Source organism: Corvus cornix, chromosome 1A (assembly GCF_000738735.6).
Source record: "Corvus cornix cornix isolate S_Up_H32 chromosome 1A, ASM73873v5, whole genome shotgun sequence".
Taxonomy (NCBI): domain Eukaryota; kingdom Metazoa; phylum Chordata; class Aves; order Passeriformes; family Corvidae; genus Corvus; species Corvus cornix.
Genome location: NC_047057.1, coordinates 40,854,649 through 40,873,281, shown reverse-complemented (window position 1 = coordinate 40,873,281; position 18,633 = coordinate 40,854,649). Strand labels below are relative to the sequence as shown.

The following is an 18,633-nucleotide window of genomic DNA, read 5'->3' as shown; positions in this document are numbered from 1 at the left end:
TCAAGAGCCCGAGAGTCATAGTCTTACTATTTTATTCATGCTGTTATTTGCTACTTATTGATAATGCTTTTCATCTCTTGAATTCGTAAGAGAATAATTGTCAGTAAATAGGATTAAGCATACAGTTAGCAAACAAATTTCCTATTTTAAATGCTGCAGCACAAATTTCAAGTTTTGGAGAATCAACATACACCAATAAGCATGATTATCATTAGGGTGATAATAATTATATTATCATTAATACAAGTAACGGTAAGAAGTAATTACTTATATGTAATGACACTTATATCATTATTACCAGCCTGATACAATTATCTTACTATTATAACATTACCTATAAGTAATAATAATCTTTTGTTACCTTTTAAACAAAATTAGGATCATATAATACAAACTGAAGACTAGATGCTATAAGTGAAGGAGAAACCATAATCACTGAGAGTCCAATTTTTCAAGGACTTAGGAGTAAGAAAATAATTAACTGCTAGCCATTTGTATTTTTGAAAAATCTCCCTCTGATAAGGGAAAAAAAAAATCTTACCTAAGAGCATGAAACATCCCACACCAATCAAAGAGCACATGCTCAGAATGCTGAAAAATATGACTGTTAGCCAAGATGTATGCACAACAGCCACTAAATTTAAAGCTTTTACCTCCTGGAGATTATTGCCTTGCAATTTCAGAACTTGAAGTAGGCCACAATTCTCAATGCCTTCAACTTGCGTGAGATGATTGAAAGAGCAGTCTAGGTGAATGAGAGTAGGTGCCTCACAAAGACCTTTTGTGCTGATTAACTGATTATGGTCCACAATTAACTGTAGAAGATTTTTCAGTGACTCCAGACCACCTGAAAATTCAAGATTTAAGACACAAGGAAATAAAAACCTCTGGTCTTTCAAGTACTAAGAAAACTCTGAATTTTCTGTATCTTATCTGGAATAACAATTAGTATTAGTTCTGTATAAGGTTTAAAAAGAATTATTGTATTTTGACTCTATCACATATACAGTGCATATGGTCTAAAAATTTTCTGATCCTGTTAATCAAGCAGTAAAAACATTTCATAATCTCTTTGGTACTTCTGTTGAAAGAGAACATTCTTTTAGTAACAAACTGTACTTACTATGCTTTAACCACTTTACAACTGCTCTGAACTCTGTGAAATGCTAATAGCTCTCTTAAAATCATCCATCAGAATGAAAACACTGTTTAAAAATTAATTTTTATTATTTAAAGGTTTTTTTGTTAAGGTATCAGCAAGGTTAGAAAAAACTGTGTTAAAACTTAGGCCAGTACCACCGTTGCGATTTAAATTAGTCTTGCTTAAGGAATTACGTCAAAATATTTTTAATGAAGGAATTTATGAAGAAAACTTAGTGCCTTTAAGAATAAAACGGTACTACTATAGCCATTCCACTCTCAACAAATTTACTCCTGCCATATAAAGAGCATGCAATCTCTACACACAAAAAAAAATGCAAAGGAATTCCCATCAGCATCTGTTTCTTTCACAGAATGTTACCCAAATCATCCTCTTACAACAGCAAAAATTACATTGTCCTCCCATGGTCTTACACATGCAATGGCACTGATGCATCTAACTTGCTACAGGTCCAAGCAGTTTTTCTATATCACTGTAGTGAAAAAACTCCTTTGAAGGGATACCCTTTACAAAACATATCTAAAATAAGGAATTTCTGATTTTACTTCTCTTTCATGTATTCTTAGATAATTTAGGATTATTAGTTAATTTAGGATTATTTGAGGGAATACCTTGTCTCATCTTTATCTCACCCAAAATTTCACAAATTCCCCAAAGGAAGCTGGCTGAGCTTTATAGTAGTGAATCTTTTTGTAACTGTCCTCTGAAAACAAACTAGCTTATGAAACCAGAGATCAATTGGCACCAGAGTACTGAGAATATAGAAGAGAACTTAAAAATGACAACAAATGATAAGGAGAAAACCAAAGCAAACAATTAAACACCAAAACTAGCAGTACTTTTAAAAAAATCCCCAACACAGGCTTTCGAATAATTCTAATTTAAAAATGGAAAGCACCTAGTGAAAAGAATGCAGTTGTCTGACATTAGAGAGATATCATCTTAAATATAACACACATGTCCCATAAGGCACATGTTAGCATATTTAGCAAATAAATATACAAACGTTTAATTATTCTGAAAAATTTCAAACATGCCCCTGACATACTACCCTCACTGCAAGATCCTGGTCAATATTTTTCTTGTGCGTGCGGATAAAAATAAAAAAGGAACCAGCACCATCTAGTGGTTTCAAAAACACTTCCATGTTCTCGTGTGTTGGCTCCCAAGACTTTCTCCTAAGACGAGCTCCACTTTTCAGTTACCAGCATAGCAGTACTGGAAATTTTTAAAAGCACTGTATGAGTCTGGAGTGAGACCGAGAGGAGAGACTGCACACGCAGTAAGAAAAGGCAAGGAGGTAATACAGAATCAGGAAATATCATATTCTTCATGCTGCACAAAGCACCTTTTTTACTCCTTCTCACCAGAATGTCATTCAGAACAGTCAAGGCTGCATACAACAGGATCACAATCTATTCTGGAATTATAAAATATAGTCCAACAGAAAATATACAAGAGAGAATAATGTAATACAAACAGATGGTATTTTACTGTTTCTTCTGCCCACATGCAAAATTAAATATAAGCATGAAAGTCCTCTTCACATTTCCAGAAGATATTGTCTGTTTTACATACAATGCAAAAAAAAAAAAGTTATAACAGCTATGGGAAAAGCATTTTGTTGACAAATACATGTTTTCACCAAGATTCAAGGAGAACCTCTATATAAGTACTCTTAGCAATTTGCAAAGTGCAGCTGGAGCCTGCTAGCTAGGGACTCTCTCTTAGCTGTTCATGCAGTTCTGAAGTCACTTCTGTGCGTGACAAAGACAAATAACAACAGAGTGAAAGCTGACAGCAAACATACAGATGAAAAAAACCAAAATAAAAACCTCAGACAACAAAACCAAAACTGAAAAGGTGCCTGATGAAAAAATAAAATCCTCTTTGTGCTGTCTGAAGAAGAGTAGATCAAAAGCAGCATTTATGACCATCCATGGTTATGCATTGCTATTCTTTGAGTTGCCAGGAATTTAGCCAGCATTCTATGGGAATATAGACACCCTAAAGAAGCATATTCAAAGACTTGAATGAAAATGCTACTTTTTGTGCATGAAAAATTTTAAACAAAGCATTCATCCTCAAAATACAAACATATGCACTGAACGGTGTGTTACTGTCACAATTACTTAGCTTGTGATCATGTATTCTTAAGGGAAAAAGCATAATTGAGACTATTTCACTTACTGCTATTTTTAAGGGGGTTTTGGCAACTCTAATTTTTACCCTACTGATCCTGTATTTCAATAAAAGAAGAAAAGAATAAAAAGAGAAATCATAGTATGCCAGAAATTTCTTACAATAAGTCTTTAACACTTAAATATTACAAACATAAATAAGCTTTCCTACACAGTCCTGGGGCTTCCAAAATTGCTAAGGGACATCCTGCAACATTTACCGATGGGAGGGATATGCTAACTTTTTATAACCCACAAATCCATTTTTATGTATTCTGTGCAACTACTCACAACCAATATGTCATGATATGAAATAAATCCTGTATTATGCATCTGTTTTAACCAAATACGCTCAAAGAAAATCTGGAGAGGAAAAAAACCACATTTGAAGATGATTTTTGTGAACATTTATTTGCCTACTTAAACTCATTAGAGACTCAGTAACTGTAGCAGTGCACTGCACAAAAGAGAAACTACCAGAGGATTTTACTCCACTTGGTCAGTACAAAATTACCACACTGCACACAGCTGCCACATTCTTAAATGTCATCCACTAATACAATGTCATTCTTACAGCAATCTTGAAGACATTTTTACCAAATGAGATCAATCTGAATAAGAATTTTATCAAGCATTATTTTCCACAACAAGACAGATGAAACTTTTTAACCATTTTATTTTACTGTTCCTCATCAGGGTGCTTAATATGCTTTTACAGGAAACATTGATTTCCCAGCACTTTTATTCTCAGCTATCAAAAAGTTTCCTCATGAGTACTAACATTTGCACACATTAGCAAAAAATATTGATAATATCGACATCAAAGTCTCTACACCTACAGATGTTTTTTTAAGCTTTCCCATTTTCTGTTTGCTACAGCCTTGCTGTTTATCACGGAACTGCATTGTCCATGTTCACAGTGTAATTTAATAGTCTTATTTAACAGTGGAAACTATTTCTTATATGCAAGTCTTATGTGAATGTGTTTCGTCTATGAGCTTAATAATTGTTTTTAATTATTTTCCTATTGTCCAGCAGACTCAAGACAGACAACACAACTACTTACTGTGTCAGTCAGGAGCACACTGGAATTCTCTGCCGTTGTACAGCTAGGCTTTGCTTTCATTATGTCTGTAGATATGCTGAACTCAGGCTACTCACATATTCCAGCTGACTTAGTGCAGATAATATTAGTGGCCCTTCAAGAAAGATTTTAATTCTCTTTGGCTGACAATAGTTACATGACTTGGTAGATGGAATACACGGCAGTAGCTAAGCCATGCCTTAAGATGCAGGTTTTTTCTAAGTCTGTCTCCTTGGGCTTAGCAGCCAACTGGCTCTAAACCAAGGGGTGTATTATTCTGAATATAAACTGCATAAATATTGTTAGACAAATTGGAATAATTTTCTTACCAATTCGAGTGATTCTATTGTAGGAAAGTTCAAGATTTTGGAGATTTTTGCATCCATCTAAGCCACAAACTGATGAAAGATGATTCTTATTCAGAATGAGAATACAGAGATTTTCCAGATTTGCACAGTCAATTACCTGAATATTGTTCTCCTGCAATAAAAGAAAATGAAAATATTAAATAGCATCTGAAGTGAAATAGCAGAAATAAGTAAAAATATGTCAGACTGCCTTCATTTCTTATTTTTATCCTTAGCTCAGAGTAAGGGCATCTCTATTTTTCAATTAGGAAAAATTTATGTGTCCTAGAATCAACCTTTTGTGTCCTTCTGAAATAGAACAAGAATATATCTTAAACTCCATTCTGGCTCTGAAAATGCCCAAAGTTGAGACAAAAAAAGAGTAAAAAGAAGTTAAGAACAAAGTAGCCTCTTTCCTATATGCTTTCCTACCTCCCCAAACCCTGGGAGAGTGAACTAAAAACTGCATAGAAACATTGTATTTACTAGATGTTAATGAAGACAGATGTAATTTTGCTAGAATCCTAGTTACAAATAGAAAAAGTCTGCATTTAGAGGTACCTTGGTCACAAACATTAACTGTTCTAAGCTAATATTCTTCCACCAATGGATCCTGCTTTTTTAACATCCCCTTCCCAGTCCATTTTAACAATGCTTCCTCAGATTTCTCTTTCACTATTTGCTGTGCTTGGTCTTTTCTTCTTGAAAATGGTGTTGTTAAAACACATGAAATTAAAAATGTGAACAAAGCTGTTTCACGTGAATTGCCAAGTTGTGGAACAAAGATGTGTTGCAGAGTTTTCTTTAATCATTAAACAGGGCCATATAAGACACTGCGCAGTAGCGAATACCTAAACATTAGGCCTCAAGTGTAACTCACTGTACTATTCCTTGAGCATATGTGTTACTAATTTTAATTAATATTCAAGGTGTATGTTGCAAAGGGCTCTTCCTTCTACCTATTCTTGCTCAAGTTGAGCACCTGCTATGATGAACAGCATCTGCCCCCTGATCAATCAGACACTGAGGTAACAAAGATCTATCACTGTGTCATACTAATGCTAATCTTAGACTGGTATTTTCTTAGTACATGTTGAATCATTTGCAGCATGCTGTTTTTTGTTATTTGCACTGTAAATCTACTGGTATAACTTTGTTCACATTTGGGAGTATTTCGTTGCTATTCCTATGCTCTTAAGGCTAAAAGTTATATATTCAGTTGGAAACAACTACATAATCAACTAAGCAGCAAACCTGGAAGTTCTTCCCATGTTAAAACAAAGAATCAAATATGCTTGGTACCTCCACATTGATATACTTCAGGTCTTTGCAGCCACTTAGTCCTTCCAGTGCAACCAGTCCACAGCGCCTCAGAGTCAAAACTTGAAGATTTGTACACTCAGATAAAGTTGAGAGGCTACAAGCTGGCAAATCTTCGAGTGTAAGTGTTGTGACCTACATGCATTTATTGATAAATAAAACTAGTGTTTTGTATATGGAACATTCATTGTCATATTATGATAATTTTCTTTAAGATGAAAAAGAGAACAAAACTACAATCTAATAATGCTTTAGAAAATGTGAGCAAATAATGGTAACCTTTTCGTATAAAAAAGAGTGGCAATGATAGGTTTGATCTGTTAAATGGGAGAAGCTAGCATGAAAACAATAGTCACAGTATCATAAATAATGAATGTAGAACAGACAAAAATAGTTCAGACTAGAAGTGTGTATTGCCTAGTATGTTATCTCAGAATGGATACCAAGATGAGAGCACAGAGAAAGCATACAGTGATAAGTTAGTAAGTGGTAAAAAATAATAGTCCTGGCAACCAGGAGGTGTCCTTTTTGGCAAAAGACTATCTAGAAGGAGATCAGTAATGTCTTGCTTCTAGAAGAGACTATTCCTCTCAAAACTCTGAAGGGGCTAATTGAGCAGGAGCTGAAATGTGGGCCTTTATACAAAGGCAAAACCTTGGTAATTTAGCAGAAAGTAAGAGCTCTTGCCTTTTAAAGGGTTAATATTATCAATTGTCTGAAGACTAATACCACACCAGTCCAGTCCACAACACTCACAGGAATTCAAACGTCATTGTAATTGCCCTTATTCTGCACCTGGCCATAGGAACTCTCACGAGATCTATATTCTGCTCAACAATAATCTACTTCTCTTCCAAAACAGCATTCTGCCAACATACCAAATTAGGAAAAAAAAAAAGTTATAGTATGTCTTCCCATTTCATTCTCAAACTTTCATATAGTTACCTGCTGCAAGGCACTCCAAGGGCCACTATGAATTATCTTTTCTGTACTTAGTGGAGGCATCTTGCTAACTGAACTTTTCCTTAGGCGTTTTCTTATAGTTACTTGCTTTCTTTGGTTTTTTTCATATATTTTAGACCAAGATTTATACGTGTTCATCCAGTTTATTCTCTTATTTTCAATATCATCAGGAAAAATCAGTTTATTAGAAGAATCTGCTACATCTTGACTACTGTCCCAGGTGTCTCTGACTTCTTCATTAGCATTTTCCTTTAGAAATAAAGTTTTCTTCATTGTTTCATACTCAGAAAAATTATCTTTAACTTCTCTATTACTAGTATTTGGCTGGGCACTTGGTGGACTGCTGCATATGCAGTTTGCCTTATTTTCTACCATGTCATTACCACCAAAGTCAAGAGATTCATCCCTTGAAATATGACCATTTGGAGCTTTATCAAGATAACTAGTTTGTGAGTAATTTTCTTCTACTTGTGTTACTGAATTCATGTGTAAGTTCTCATTAGTCACTTGAGAAGAGTGTTCCTTCTCAGAGCCTAGCACACTTGGTGTCAAATTTCTTCCTGCTGGAATCATACAATTATTTGTTTCATCCATCATTTCAGCATGTTTTTCTTTTTGTTCCTCTATTTGTTTATTTATTTCCTCCTTCTCTTCTCTTATTACTTTCATGTTTTCTGTCTTATTATCCTTTTTTATGTTTTCTATGTTATTTTCTACATTTTCACTCATCACAGCATTTGCTCTGTTTTGTTCCAATTTTATTTGTTCTTCTCTTCTTATTTGCAGTTGTTTTCCTCTTTCCAATCTCAGGCTTTCTTTCTTTTTCTCATATTCCTCATGCCTCCTCACCTGTTTCAGATATTCTTGTCTTTCAAGTTCTTCTCGTCTCTTTCTTTCCTCTTCTCTCTTTAACCTATTTTCCTCCATTTGCCTCTTCAGTTTTTCCTCTCTTTCTTTCATTTCTCTCTCTAGTTCCTCTAGTATTTTCTGCTTCTTTCTCATTTCATATTTCCATTGTTTTAAAATGGGAGCATATTTTTTACGGACTAAAAATGCTCTAAATCTAGCTTGGATTTTCACAGCTGCTATAGTCTGTTTTTCAGCCAGTTGTCGTCTTTCTTTTTCTTTCTGTTCTTCCAAGGCCTTTTTCTCCTCTTCTATTTGCAACTGCAGCTTCATGATCCATTCCTAAGTCAAAACAATTAGGATAGACTTCAACCACTTTTAAAATGGGACAGGTATTGGCACATATTTATCATTAATGAACAGAAGCTAGTATATTAACCGTTCCATGAAGACCTTTGTTCTCAAACATATGACAGTAACCTCACAGTCTTTTGACAAAAGCTCATTGTACAACCTTACCTCATGTTCTCTCATTTTGTCTCTCCAAGCTTTCTCTTCCTTCTGTAATTCATCTTCTATTGCAGCCTGGCGTTTCTGCACAACAAATTAACTATGAATATTGTACAAAACCTAGAACAACACAAAACACCCCCTCTTCAATCTCACCCATCCTCTTGACTTTCCAAAAATCCAATTTTGTGAATACCTGAATTTAAATGAGAAACTGAGCTGTGGGTGGATCAAAATAAACAATGGGACACTTGCATCAGTAAATGCAGATTTGGTCATGTACTGAGAGATGCATACCTTCAGAAAGTCAGCATCTTGGTACTGACCGAAACAGCTGCCACCTTCCTCTCCAAGATCTATACTACTATTGAAGATGAAAACTAGTTACAAACTATTCAAAGTACAGGCAGAAAACAGAAATCTATCTGAACAGTAGCATGAACAATCTCCCTTTAATTGCACTGGTATGTACTGATAATAGTAAAATCTTTCAAATGGGAATTTTGTCCAGTAAAGTTAAAGAAATTTTTCTGACTGAAATTGTTTCTCAATGGAAAATAAAAGTTCAAGTCTACTTTCTCACTATTTGCAAATAAATAGCATTTCCCTCCTTGCCCAACATAACCTCAAACAGAAAAAATGGCTCAATCACACCAAAAGTTAGCAGGCGGTAAGTAACTAAAAAACAGGCTGATCCAGAACCACACAACTCCTGGTGGAACCAAGACATATCAGCAAAATCAAATATGGAGGATACGAAGGAAGTAGTATAACAAATTATCACTTTCAGCTTGGAGCACAAAGTCTCCCCAGTGTCTAAGCACTGTTTTTCATGGGCATCCAGAGGCATGATGTTCAGACAACAGGAGACGAGGTATCTAGATCACTCTGCAATGGGGGAAGTTAGATTATATTTCTCACCTCAAAAAAAAGTGCTCCTGCAACAGCAGTATCAAAGTGCCTAAATGTGGCCATGCCCATCTTTCTCTAGAGAAACATCCTACATGCAAAAATGACTTGTGACAGCAAAGAGCCAAGAAGGCCTATCAGTTCTGTGACTTTTTGAAAAGAGAGCTATAGCAGACAGTGAACTGGCCTTCAGAGATCAAAGGTCTTTTCATTTACTAAGCCCTTCCTTAGTATTGGTGACTTGAATTATCTTGCTGGTGCCAAGGTGCCCACTCCTCCAGAAAGCCACAAATTAGTTAACTGAAAATGTAGCGTTAATGCACCTCTCAAAACACACTTATTTAGGCTAAATAATAAAATTCTGTGGCCTCACAAGTATAATATCTGACAGTTACATTTCTTCATGTTCTTATACTCTTTTATCCTTCATTATGCACCACACACTACAGCAAAACATGACTAGATAGTCTGAGAGTGCAACCAGTCAATGTGTTGAGTCATGATCTGTTGTGGCAGAACTCAGTAGATGAAGCCTCAGTAAGTTTCCCAGATAAAAATAAGGAAAGGAAGTATTGTAATTTTTACCTAGATGAAGAACAGTGCCAACATTGCTGAACTGAATGATTTTGGTTCTGATTAACTCCATTAAGATTTTAACATTAAAATGTGAAATTGGGGTGGGAAGTCCAAACTAGCTAAGTATTTTCTATGGGGCACAGTGACCATTTTTCATTTGTGATTAATTTCAGCACAACTCTCATTTCTGGTACTTTGGCTGTTTTCATAATAAAAAAACCAAAAAGGCAAAGCTTAAAGAAAAATTTAACATTTCACATAGCAAATTCATTCACTATTGATTGAAGCAGTAAATACATAAAAACCAACGGATTATACTTAAATATGTTTTACAACTCACTGGTAACACAAGTAGACAGGGTTTAGGACACTCATACAGTTTGAGATAGTAGTCTCTTTCACATTAGAGCTTGAATTCAGATAGTCTAGATGGGAACAGATTGGCTTCAATATCATTCATTACCTTATGAAAAAGATCTAACTTTATTCTTTCAGCCTCAAATTGCTCCAGATGCTGCACACTTCTTGCGTGTTCCTCTTCATTCTGTTTTTCCCGTGATTCTCCCTCGGGTTTCCGCTTTTTCTTCTTCTCATCTTCACGCTCAAGTGCTGGTCTACACTTTTCTTCTACTTCACGACGGGCAAGGCTTATGCTCATTTCAAGACCATCTAGTAATCAACCAAGCAAACATTTTATTTAATTTCCTAATAAGCACTGGGGAACATTAAACAGCCTTAAGGTATTCGACAAGAGAAGGATCCTACGATGATATATCCAGCAATATAGATCCCCAAGGAAATCAGAACTACAGCACAAGTCCTTTCCATCAGAGATGTCTTACTATGATTCTGCACACTTACTGACTCTGCAACTACTACGCTTATCCTAACAATGTATATTGCAGGATTACAGAGGATGTCTGCTGTGGCTGTAACTGGGGCTTTTAGCACTGAAATGCTCCAGCAACAACTCATCCAAAGGTCACGACAAAGAAACATTTTCAGCCAATATGACTACCAAAAACAAAAAAAAAAAAAAGTTAAAAAAGTTAAAAGATCAACTCAACCAAATGAATAATGTGCTTACTTACCTGTAAGAAAGTGGTCATCAGTGACCACTTCATCACTGATGGACTGATTATAACCAGGTGTTTCAGCAATCTGCAAGTCTTCATTTTCAACTTCAAGAAGTACCTAACATAGTTTAAAATTGTTATTAAAAATCAAGAAACAAAATTTAAAAGCAGAACATTATAAAAATCTTCCAGAACAAGGATAAGCTTTTTATCATATGACAAGTACAACAATATGAAACTTACTACTGACTGGAATCCTTACACATTGAATAATGCAAACATATCGGTCAAAATATTGTTTTCCAGAGTAACAAATACTGCAGTATTTCTCAAAATACATAATATTTCTATGTGGTTTTAAAATATACTTAATATTTTGACTTGGAAAAATGAATGTTTTGCGTTTGAGATTTATTTTACTTTCTGTGAAACCAAGCACTATACGCATTAATATTGTTATGCACACTGGGGAAGAACTAGTTACAGAGTAAATTTTTAAGAAGTCAATTCCAAAATAATACTATGGGCACAAGGATTGCTATATTTATTTCATTGTTCTTTACTGGCAAGTAATCTATTCCTGCTCATTTATCATCTGTTCATCACATGCTTTGGGCATGTATTAATATTTGTAATGCAGCTGAAGTCACACGAAGTAATTGTGCTGTTTTAAACAATGGTCTTCTGAGAACAAAAAATCATGTTTGCAAGAGTGCTCACTAATAAAAGCCAGGCAACAAATTAAAAGTGATTAAATTCAGTTCTATGTTTTTCTAAGAACTTCAGAGACCTATTCAGTCAAATCCTATGAAAATATATAGGCACTCATGTTCATAACTCTTTATTTGTCTTTGAAAGGTACACAGATTACTATGTTTATACTTTCTATAAAATAATGAAATATATTAGGAGCATGATTAATAGTAGCACATCTTCCTGATCATCATAAAAAAATAAGATTAGAGAAGCTCAAAAGTGTTATCATAATATTAAGATAATATTATTCAAATAATCAGCAATAAAGGATTATTCAGTTTTGTTTAATTTTGTTGATTTTTGTGCTCAATATCTCAAGTACTGATATTGAGAATTTATTTCAAATTTGAAATCTTATAGACATGGTATATTACAGTTGATGTCCTAATTCTAAAGAATTGTATATAGAAACTCATCTTAATACTTTAGGGATGGTCTGACAGAAAGAAAACTGAAAACATTTATAGGTCTCCTTAGGAGGCCACCAAAGCAAGTGTAAATTATCTAGATTATTTAATAGAATTTTGTCCCCTATAAATATTGTATAAATAAAAAATACTTTTTCATTAAATTGTTCTGGATCTTCATTTGATTCAGAAGCATGGCAAGAAACAACTTCATAAATGTCACCTAAGGAAAAAATAAACATAACATTTAGTTCACAGAGAGAAAATCCCTTACCAGTGCTCAGTTTTGGTCTAGACTGGTTATCTACTCAATTTTTTTAGACTAAAATAAAGGAGTTTTTTCCTTTCTTTCTCCCCCAGTTTTACTTAAATATGTAGGGGAATCACTTATCTACATTAAAAGCAGAAAATACGTGTAACAGAAACACACACAATGATACTGTAAGAATACAGTAATAGCAAATATGAAAGAGAATTCCACATCATAGAACACAGCAGAACATCTTCTGTGCAGAAAAATTGTATCAGATAGGTCAAAAATCAAGAATTAACTATAAAAACAATGAAAAAGAGTAAGAAAGATTGCATTACAAAAAAAGAATAAAAAGGGATGTTCCTCAGATATCAAAATACTCAACTTCTTTTCACTAAGACCATTGCACTAATGGAACAGACAGTGCCAGTCTTTGGTATACAAACTATGAGCTTGGCTTCAGTCGTACAGCTGACAGAAGCATTTTTTTTTTTTGCCAATTAAAGGTCATTTCATTCAATGCTAGCTTGGGCCTCTCTCAAGACAGACTTTAAACATATCCTATGGGAGTCAATTGCATCTGAACTCTGCATTTCAGCTCCTACTGACTTCATTTTAGATTTTCATGAAGAGTCTGGCTTGGGTCCTGTCTCAGAGAGTGATCTCAGAACTTGCCTTCTTTAGCATTAGATGAGTTTGTAGAAAAGTTTAATTTCTGCTCAGATGCTAATTCTAGAAGATAGTATTGCATGGTTTCATTCCTAGAGATTTTCAGCATGCATTCAGAAGCTGATGGAATAGGTTTCACTGCTTGCTTTACTTAAAAGTCTGCATTGTTTTACTAATGCTTGTTAGTCTAACTTCCACTGGTAATATGAGGTGTACAAACATTTTAACTGTGATTGCTGCTTACTTGTTGTACTTTGCCCATCTTCTAAGTCTTGCAGTATAAGCCTTTCAGCATCTTGATTGCTGCTCTTGATAAAGTTTAAATAGGAGAGAACTGATTCTGGTAAGTCACCTGAAATCTAGAAAAACACTGCCTTTGACATATATTCTACATTTTCATCTCACAGGCTTGAAAAGAGGTAAATACTTGACATATAAGACTAAAGACTCGTTTTGGCCTCACCTGTAAAGCATTGATGGAGATTCAGTTGCAATTTCCACCAAAATTTTTCCAAATTCCTACACTCTTCTCATTGTCTTACCACCCACTGAACAATTAATAATTCTAATTTTAATTACATTCTAATCAAATTTTAGAAATGTATCTTGCACTATCTCCAGAAACACATTTCAATAAATTATTGTGTTTATAACTGTGTTGGACCAAGAAATTAAAGAAGGATAAGACAAAAATTAGAAAATACCTGTGATGCACAGCACCTTTTTCTTTAAAATGTTTAGACTCCTTACAAAATAAATCAATTTTAAATTTACTAATGTTTAAAGTATGCATGTAGAACCAATGCTTCAATTTTCTTTATTACATATAAACTTTCTATTCAAAAGACTGTCTTTAATGTCAAGATTTTGGGAAAACGATCTGCCTTCTCTCAGATATGCAAATTGTGGTAGACATTGCTGACCTTCAGGATGTGAGTGCATACACACTTATCAGTGATGCCTTTGTCTATGTCATATCAAACATGACTTATGGTCACACATGATCAGTATTATCTACCCTAATGTCCTACAAACCAATCCTTTTGCTATGAGTCTGAAAGATTAAAATGGCAGAAAAGGACCCAAATAACTGATTTTATTTTGGAGGAAAACTGCTCCCCAAAATAAGAAGTCATCCAAGAAAGAGGACTAGAAGCACCTATTTATCTGGAAGTCTTATAAGGAATCTTACAAGTCAGTCTCTTGTAAGATTTAAATACAGATTTCAGTGAAGAATCATCGGCTTATTCATTCAGATTTAATCTACCTCATCAAATCTTCTAGCTTCAGAGGATTCTAAAACAAAATCTCCAGGTTCTCAAACAAAATCTCAATCTTCTCAAGCAGCATGCTGATAGTCATCCTCTCTTACTGTCTTTCACCACTGAAGGTTACATTTTTCATGAAGCAACTGCCAAGACTGCTTCTCAGAAGTAGTCAGGTTAGGTATGTCGGGAAAACGTTCACTCATCAAATGGGCTTTCCAATGCCCACACTACTTTCAAGGAGAAACAGAAGCACTTTTAGCTCACTGAATACTTACTGTCTCACTGTCACTCAAGGGTTCATCTGATACCTCTGTGTCAGGATCATCTGTTTCAAATGAAGAAACACTGATTCTGCCTAATTCGATTTCTATTTCTTTTTCAATTCCTTCAATATCTTCTGACATTCTACTTCCCACAGTGTCTTATCTGTTTTGAAAGACACACAAAAAACCAAAAACCTTTCAACACAGCATGAACCAAAATAAAAAGAGTCCTCATTAACTTAAGTTCATTCAGACGTATTTATTGAACAGTTGGCTTAAAACATGAAAACCTCATTCCGTACCAACGAGCAAAAAATAAGAAAAACATTACTTTGTGATAAGAGAATCCCCCTCAGGATATCCCTTAAAGTTTTGCAAATGTTACCAAATTTCAATATTTAAAACTTCCACCTGCCCTATACTCCCTCACAAGGAACTTTTTTCCAGCCGTAATAGCTACAAAGGGGAAAAAAAAACCCAAAACTTTGAACAATAAATAGATATTAACAATTACAAAGTAAGACTAAGAATACGGAAAGCACTCGATGAAGTTTTAATGATACAGAGAAAGCAGTGAGAAATGGTGTAACCCAGAGAAGCAAAAAACTTGTCAGCGCCTTCCCCCCCTCCTTTCTCAACCCGTTGCCCCCTCCAATGACGGGAATGGGAGGCAGCGAGCAGCTCCTCGCCGGCTCCTGCAGAACAGACCGGGCACACTGAGCGCATCTCTGCCGGGAAGGCGAGCAGCAGATCCCGGCTGAGAAGAAACTACATCTCCCGAAAGGCTCCGCGGCTGGAGGCAGCCCCGCCCACCGCCGCTTCCGGACAGGCCTGCGGCGCCGCGCCTTTGCATGCTGGGAGCTGTAGTCCATCGCTCAGAGTACCCGCAGTCCTTCGGTCCCCCCGTCTACTTCATGTACCCACTCACCGCTCGTTCAGTCAAGCTCCTCACCGAAGCTCCCGCCTTTCTGGCCGCCTCTGGACACCGGTCCCCCCTCCGCCCTGAAATTCCGCATCCGCCAACAGCGAATGGTCGGGAGGTCCGTGGGGAGGACGGGAGCTCCTCACCGCGCTGCAACACCGGGAGCGTCACCACGGCAACGGCAAACAGAGGCTCGGACGGACAGCGGGAGGAGCCAAACTTCGCTAGCAGCTGCCGTTTCGCGTTCCTCGGGCGTTAGGCGGCGCCTTCCAGCGTGAGACGGAGCGCATCGCAGCACCTTTTTTCGAGGTTCTGTTTGGGCTCTTTTTTAAATTGGGGCTTTGTGGTTTGGGGCTTTTTCAGGGTTTTTTGAGGGTATTTTTATTTTGGTTTGGGACTCTTTTTTGGTTTTGTTTTTGGTTTGTGTTTGGGGTTTTTCTTAAGTCATAAACTGGAATTTAGTGTTCACAATAAATTGCAAGAACCTTCAACATCATCTCTTCCCAACGCCTTGCCAAGGGCAAGGACACCTTCTACTAGACCGGGTTGCTCAGAGCCTCGTCCAACCTGGCCTTGAACACTTTCAAGGATGGGGCACCCACAGCTTCTCTGGGCAACCTGTTTTCAAACCCCACCACCCTTTCTGGTGTAAAGAATTTCCCCATAGCATCTAATCTAAATCTCCCATCTTCTAGTTTAAAACCTGTCCCCCTTGTCCTATCACTATCTGTCTGTGTAAAAGCTCCTCGCTGCTTATTAAAAGCTGGAGAAAATGTCCAGTTGGAGAATTAGAGACGCAATAGAATTCTGACTCGGAAAAGTGATACAGATCAGGCAGGGTGCAGATAATATCATTTTAGTGTGTTTATAGGGAACACATCTAACCCTGAATCTGATGATGAATACCAAGACACAAAAAGAGGTATAACAAAAAATAAAAGCTATAAGTTAAAGTCCGATTTTACATAGAAAAAGTGCATTTCAGGAGCAATGGGAAGGATCTGCCAAGAATGGTAGGGGTTTTCCCATCTACTGTCCTTAGAGTAGGCTGAGTACCTTTCTGAAAGATTCAGGGATGTTAAGCAAAAAATATTTGCTTTAAGGCCAACTGCTTACAGTTTTCTCACCAGTGTCATGGATAAGCAAGATATTTAAATATTAAAAAAATGGAAACTCATCCATTTGAAATCCACACTTTTATGTAATCATATCACTGGTGAACTTTTCAATTTGATCAAGTCTTTATTCATGGATTGAATGTGCACTTAAAGCTTGTTTTTTAGCAGAGTTACACTGTGCTCGTACTGGATAAAGACCATCTCTTGTGTTTAGAAAAACAATATGCAATAAAAAGAGACATTTCATAGAAACCACAGGATAAAATTCCTTTCACAAAATGAAGAATTTTCAAATTCCTACTCACTCAACCCTAAGGCTAAAGATAGCTCTAACCCTTACTCTAGCCCTGACCCTAAACCTGATGCTAAACTTTACCCTAACACTAACTCTAACCCCATCCCTAAATACCCCATCCATATGGGTGGTCAAGTTTAGAAAGAAGTAGGAGCAGCAATGCTGAGGCCCTGCTGGGATGGTCTTGCCATTCCTGTTCCAGCCCTAGTGTCCCTAGAGCTGTAGGCTCTTTGACTCATTCAACCCTAATGCTAACCCTAACCCTGACCCTAATGACAGCTTGGCACTGTGCAGAGGTCCTCATCACATAGGTTGCACAGTTTGAAAGGTGTGGATTGGGCACTTGTGGCGCCCTGCCCTGATGCCCTTGCAATGCATTTTGGAGTGCCAGTGTCCCTGAAGCTGTAGGTTCTGCAGCTCTCAGAACCCTAACACGAACCCTAAGGATACCTTGTCTTTGCTGCTCAGTTCCCATCACCAGGCTAGGTACTGATTCAAAAAGTGTAGAGTGAGCCATCTTGGAACTGTGCTGTGATGAAAATTCTTCATTCACAAATTTGGAAATGAAGGGAAAACAATTGCATGGGTTGGAATCGCAGGAGGTGCATTAAAATGAGCTGAAACTTCCGGAAACCTGTTGCCTGTATCCAGGAAGTCAGGGCTGATCAACACAAGAAAACTTCTTTATTCTAAGGATGTGGTTATGTTGGACTTCAGGAAGAAATGTATCATTGTTTGACTGTTCTCCTTAAGGTAGGATGGAAATATTCAACACTGGTAAAGGTTTTCTTGTGTAGCAACAATGCAACATAAAATGTAAGTAAATTTACAAGGATAATAATAATTTTTAGGTAAATAATTTAACTTGAACTGAATTATTATTAAAATTCCTCAGAATAAATCTTTGAAACCACACAGTTGTTACAATAGAACTATTGCAGATTCCAGTTTTCAGGTTGAATATATAATTGTTCAGGTTTTTTTTCTAAAAAAAATGCATCACACCACTGTTTTGATACATTCTATTTTGAAAACAAAACAAAAAAAAAATTCAGTTACTCTTAAAAGTAGTGAAGCTTCTTCAGGGAAATTGAAAAGCCTGTTGTCTCATACAGTCTATAATTTTACAAGGTGCGGTTTTGACCCCATTTTTGACTCCACTCCAGTGCAGAGCGAGTTTGAGAAGCTTACTAAAGCTTTCTTCATGCTGAAATTCAGCAACAGAAGTTTTCTATTCCAGGCATTGAGGATCTTGACAGGGCAAGCTAAGCTTGTGTTTGCTGAATATTTTCTTCTAAAAAAATCAAATTTGATATGTATGTAATATATGTTTTTATGTAAAATAAGTTGTTAATGCAAGATTTTGACTGCAGAAGCTTCACATTTGTTATCTCTTCGTTTCAGCTGGTATCTTTAATTTTTAGTAAGTGCACTGAAGAATAGAAGAACAAGAGTATGCCAGGCTATGTAAATCTTGCCATATAAATCTTCCAAAATACATGCTGCTTCCAAAGGTCTTTAGTAGTTTGAAAGAAAAAAAACCAAACCAAACCAAAAATACACGTGTACAGTGTAACAAAGACAATACACCATCTTGATGCTTCTGCTGCTGCTATTACTTTTTGTTCAATCTATCAGGTGACTGTTAACATTTTTAAACTATTATCTGGAGAAAGGATGTTCATTGTAGTTTATAAGATTAGTTATAT

The 18,633-nt window shown here is 36.1% G+C and overlaps 1 protein-coding gene across 4 annotated transcripts in view; it reads right to left on the bottom strand.

The window, feature by feature from the left end:
• LRRIQ1 (leucine rich repeats and IQ motif containing 1) overlaps positions 1-15,682 on the bottom strand; it is a 104,714-nt gene extending 89,032 nt beyond the window's left edge. For 3 of the 4 annotated variants that reach the window (XM_019279921.3, XM_039571455.1, XM_039571456.1), the window contains exons 1-11: positions 15,518-15,682; positions 14,602-14,752; positions 13,303-13,417; positions 12,289-12,359; positions 10,989-11,091; positions 10,361-10,566; positions 8,422-8,496; positions 7,039-8,244; positions 6,076-6,228; positions 4,756-4,906; positions 654-847 (exon numbers count right to left, since the gene is read on the bottom strand). In XM_019279921.3, coding sequence (XP_019135466.3) covers positions 654-847; positions 4,756-4,906; positions 6,076-6,228; positions 7,039-8,244; positions 8,422-8,496; positions 10,361-10,566; positions 10,989-11,091; positions 12,289-12,359; positions 13,303-13,417; positions 14,602-14,730 — 2,403 coding nt within the window. In that variant the 5' untranslated portion in view covers positions 14,731-14,752; positions 15,518-15,682. Of the gene's footprint in view, positions 1-653; positions 848-4,755; positions 4,907-6,075; positions 6,229-7,038; positions 8,245-8,421; positions 8,497-10,360; positions 10,567-10,988; positions 11,092-12,288; positions 12,360-13,302; positions 13,418-14,601; positions 14,753-15,517 lie in introns of those variants that run through there. The other variant, XM_010413760.4, reaches the window with a different exon arrangement.
• Positions 15,683-18,633: the final 2,951 nt, after the last annotated feature.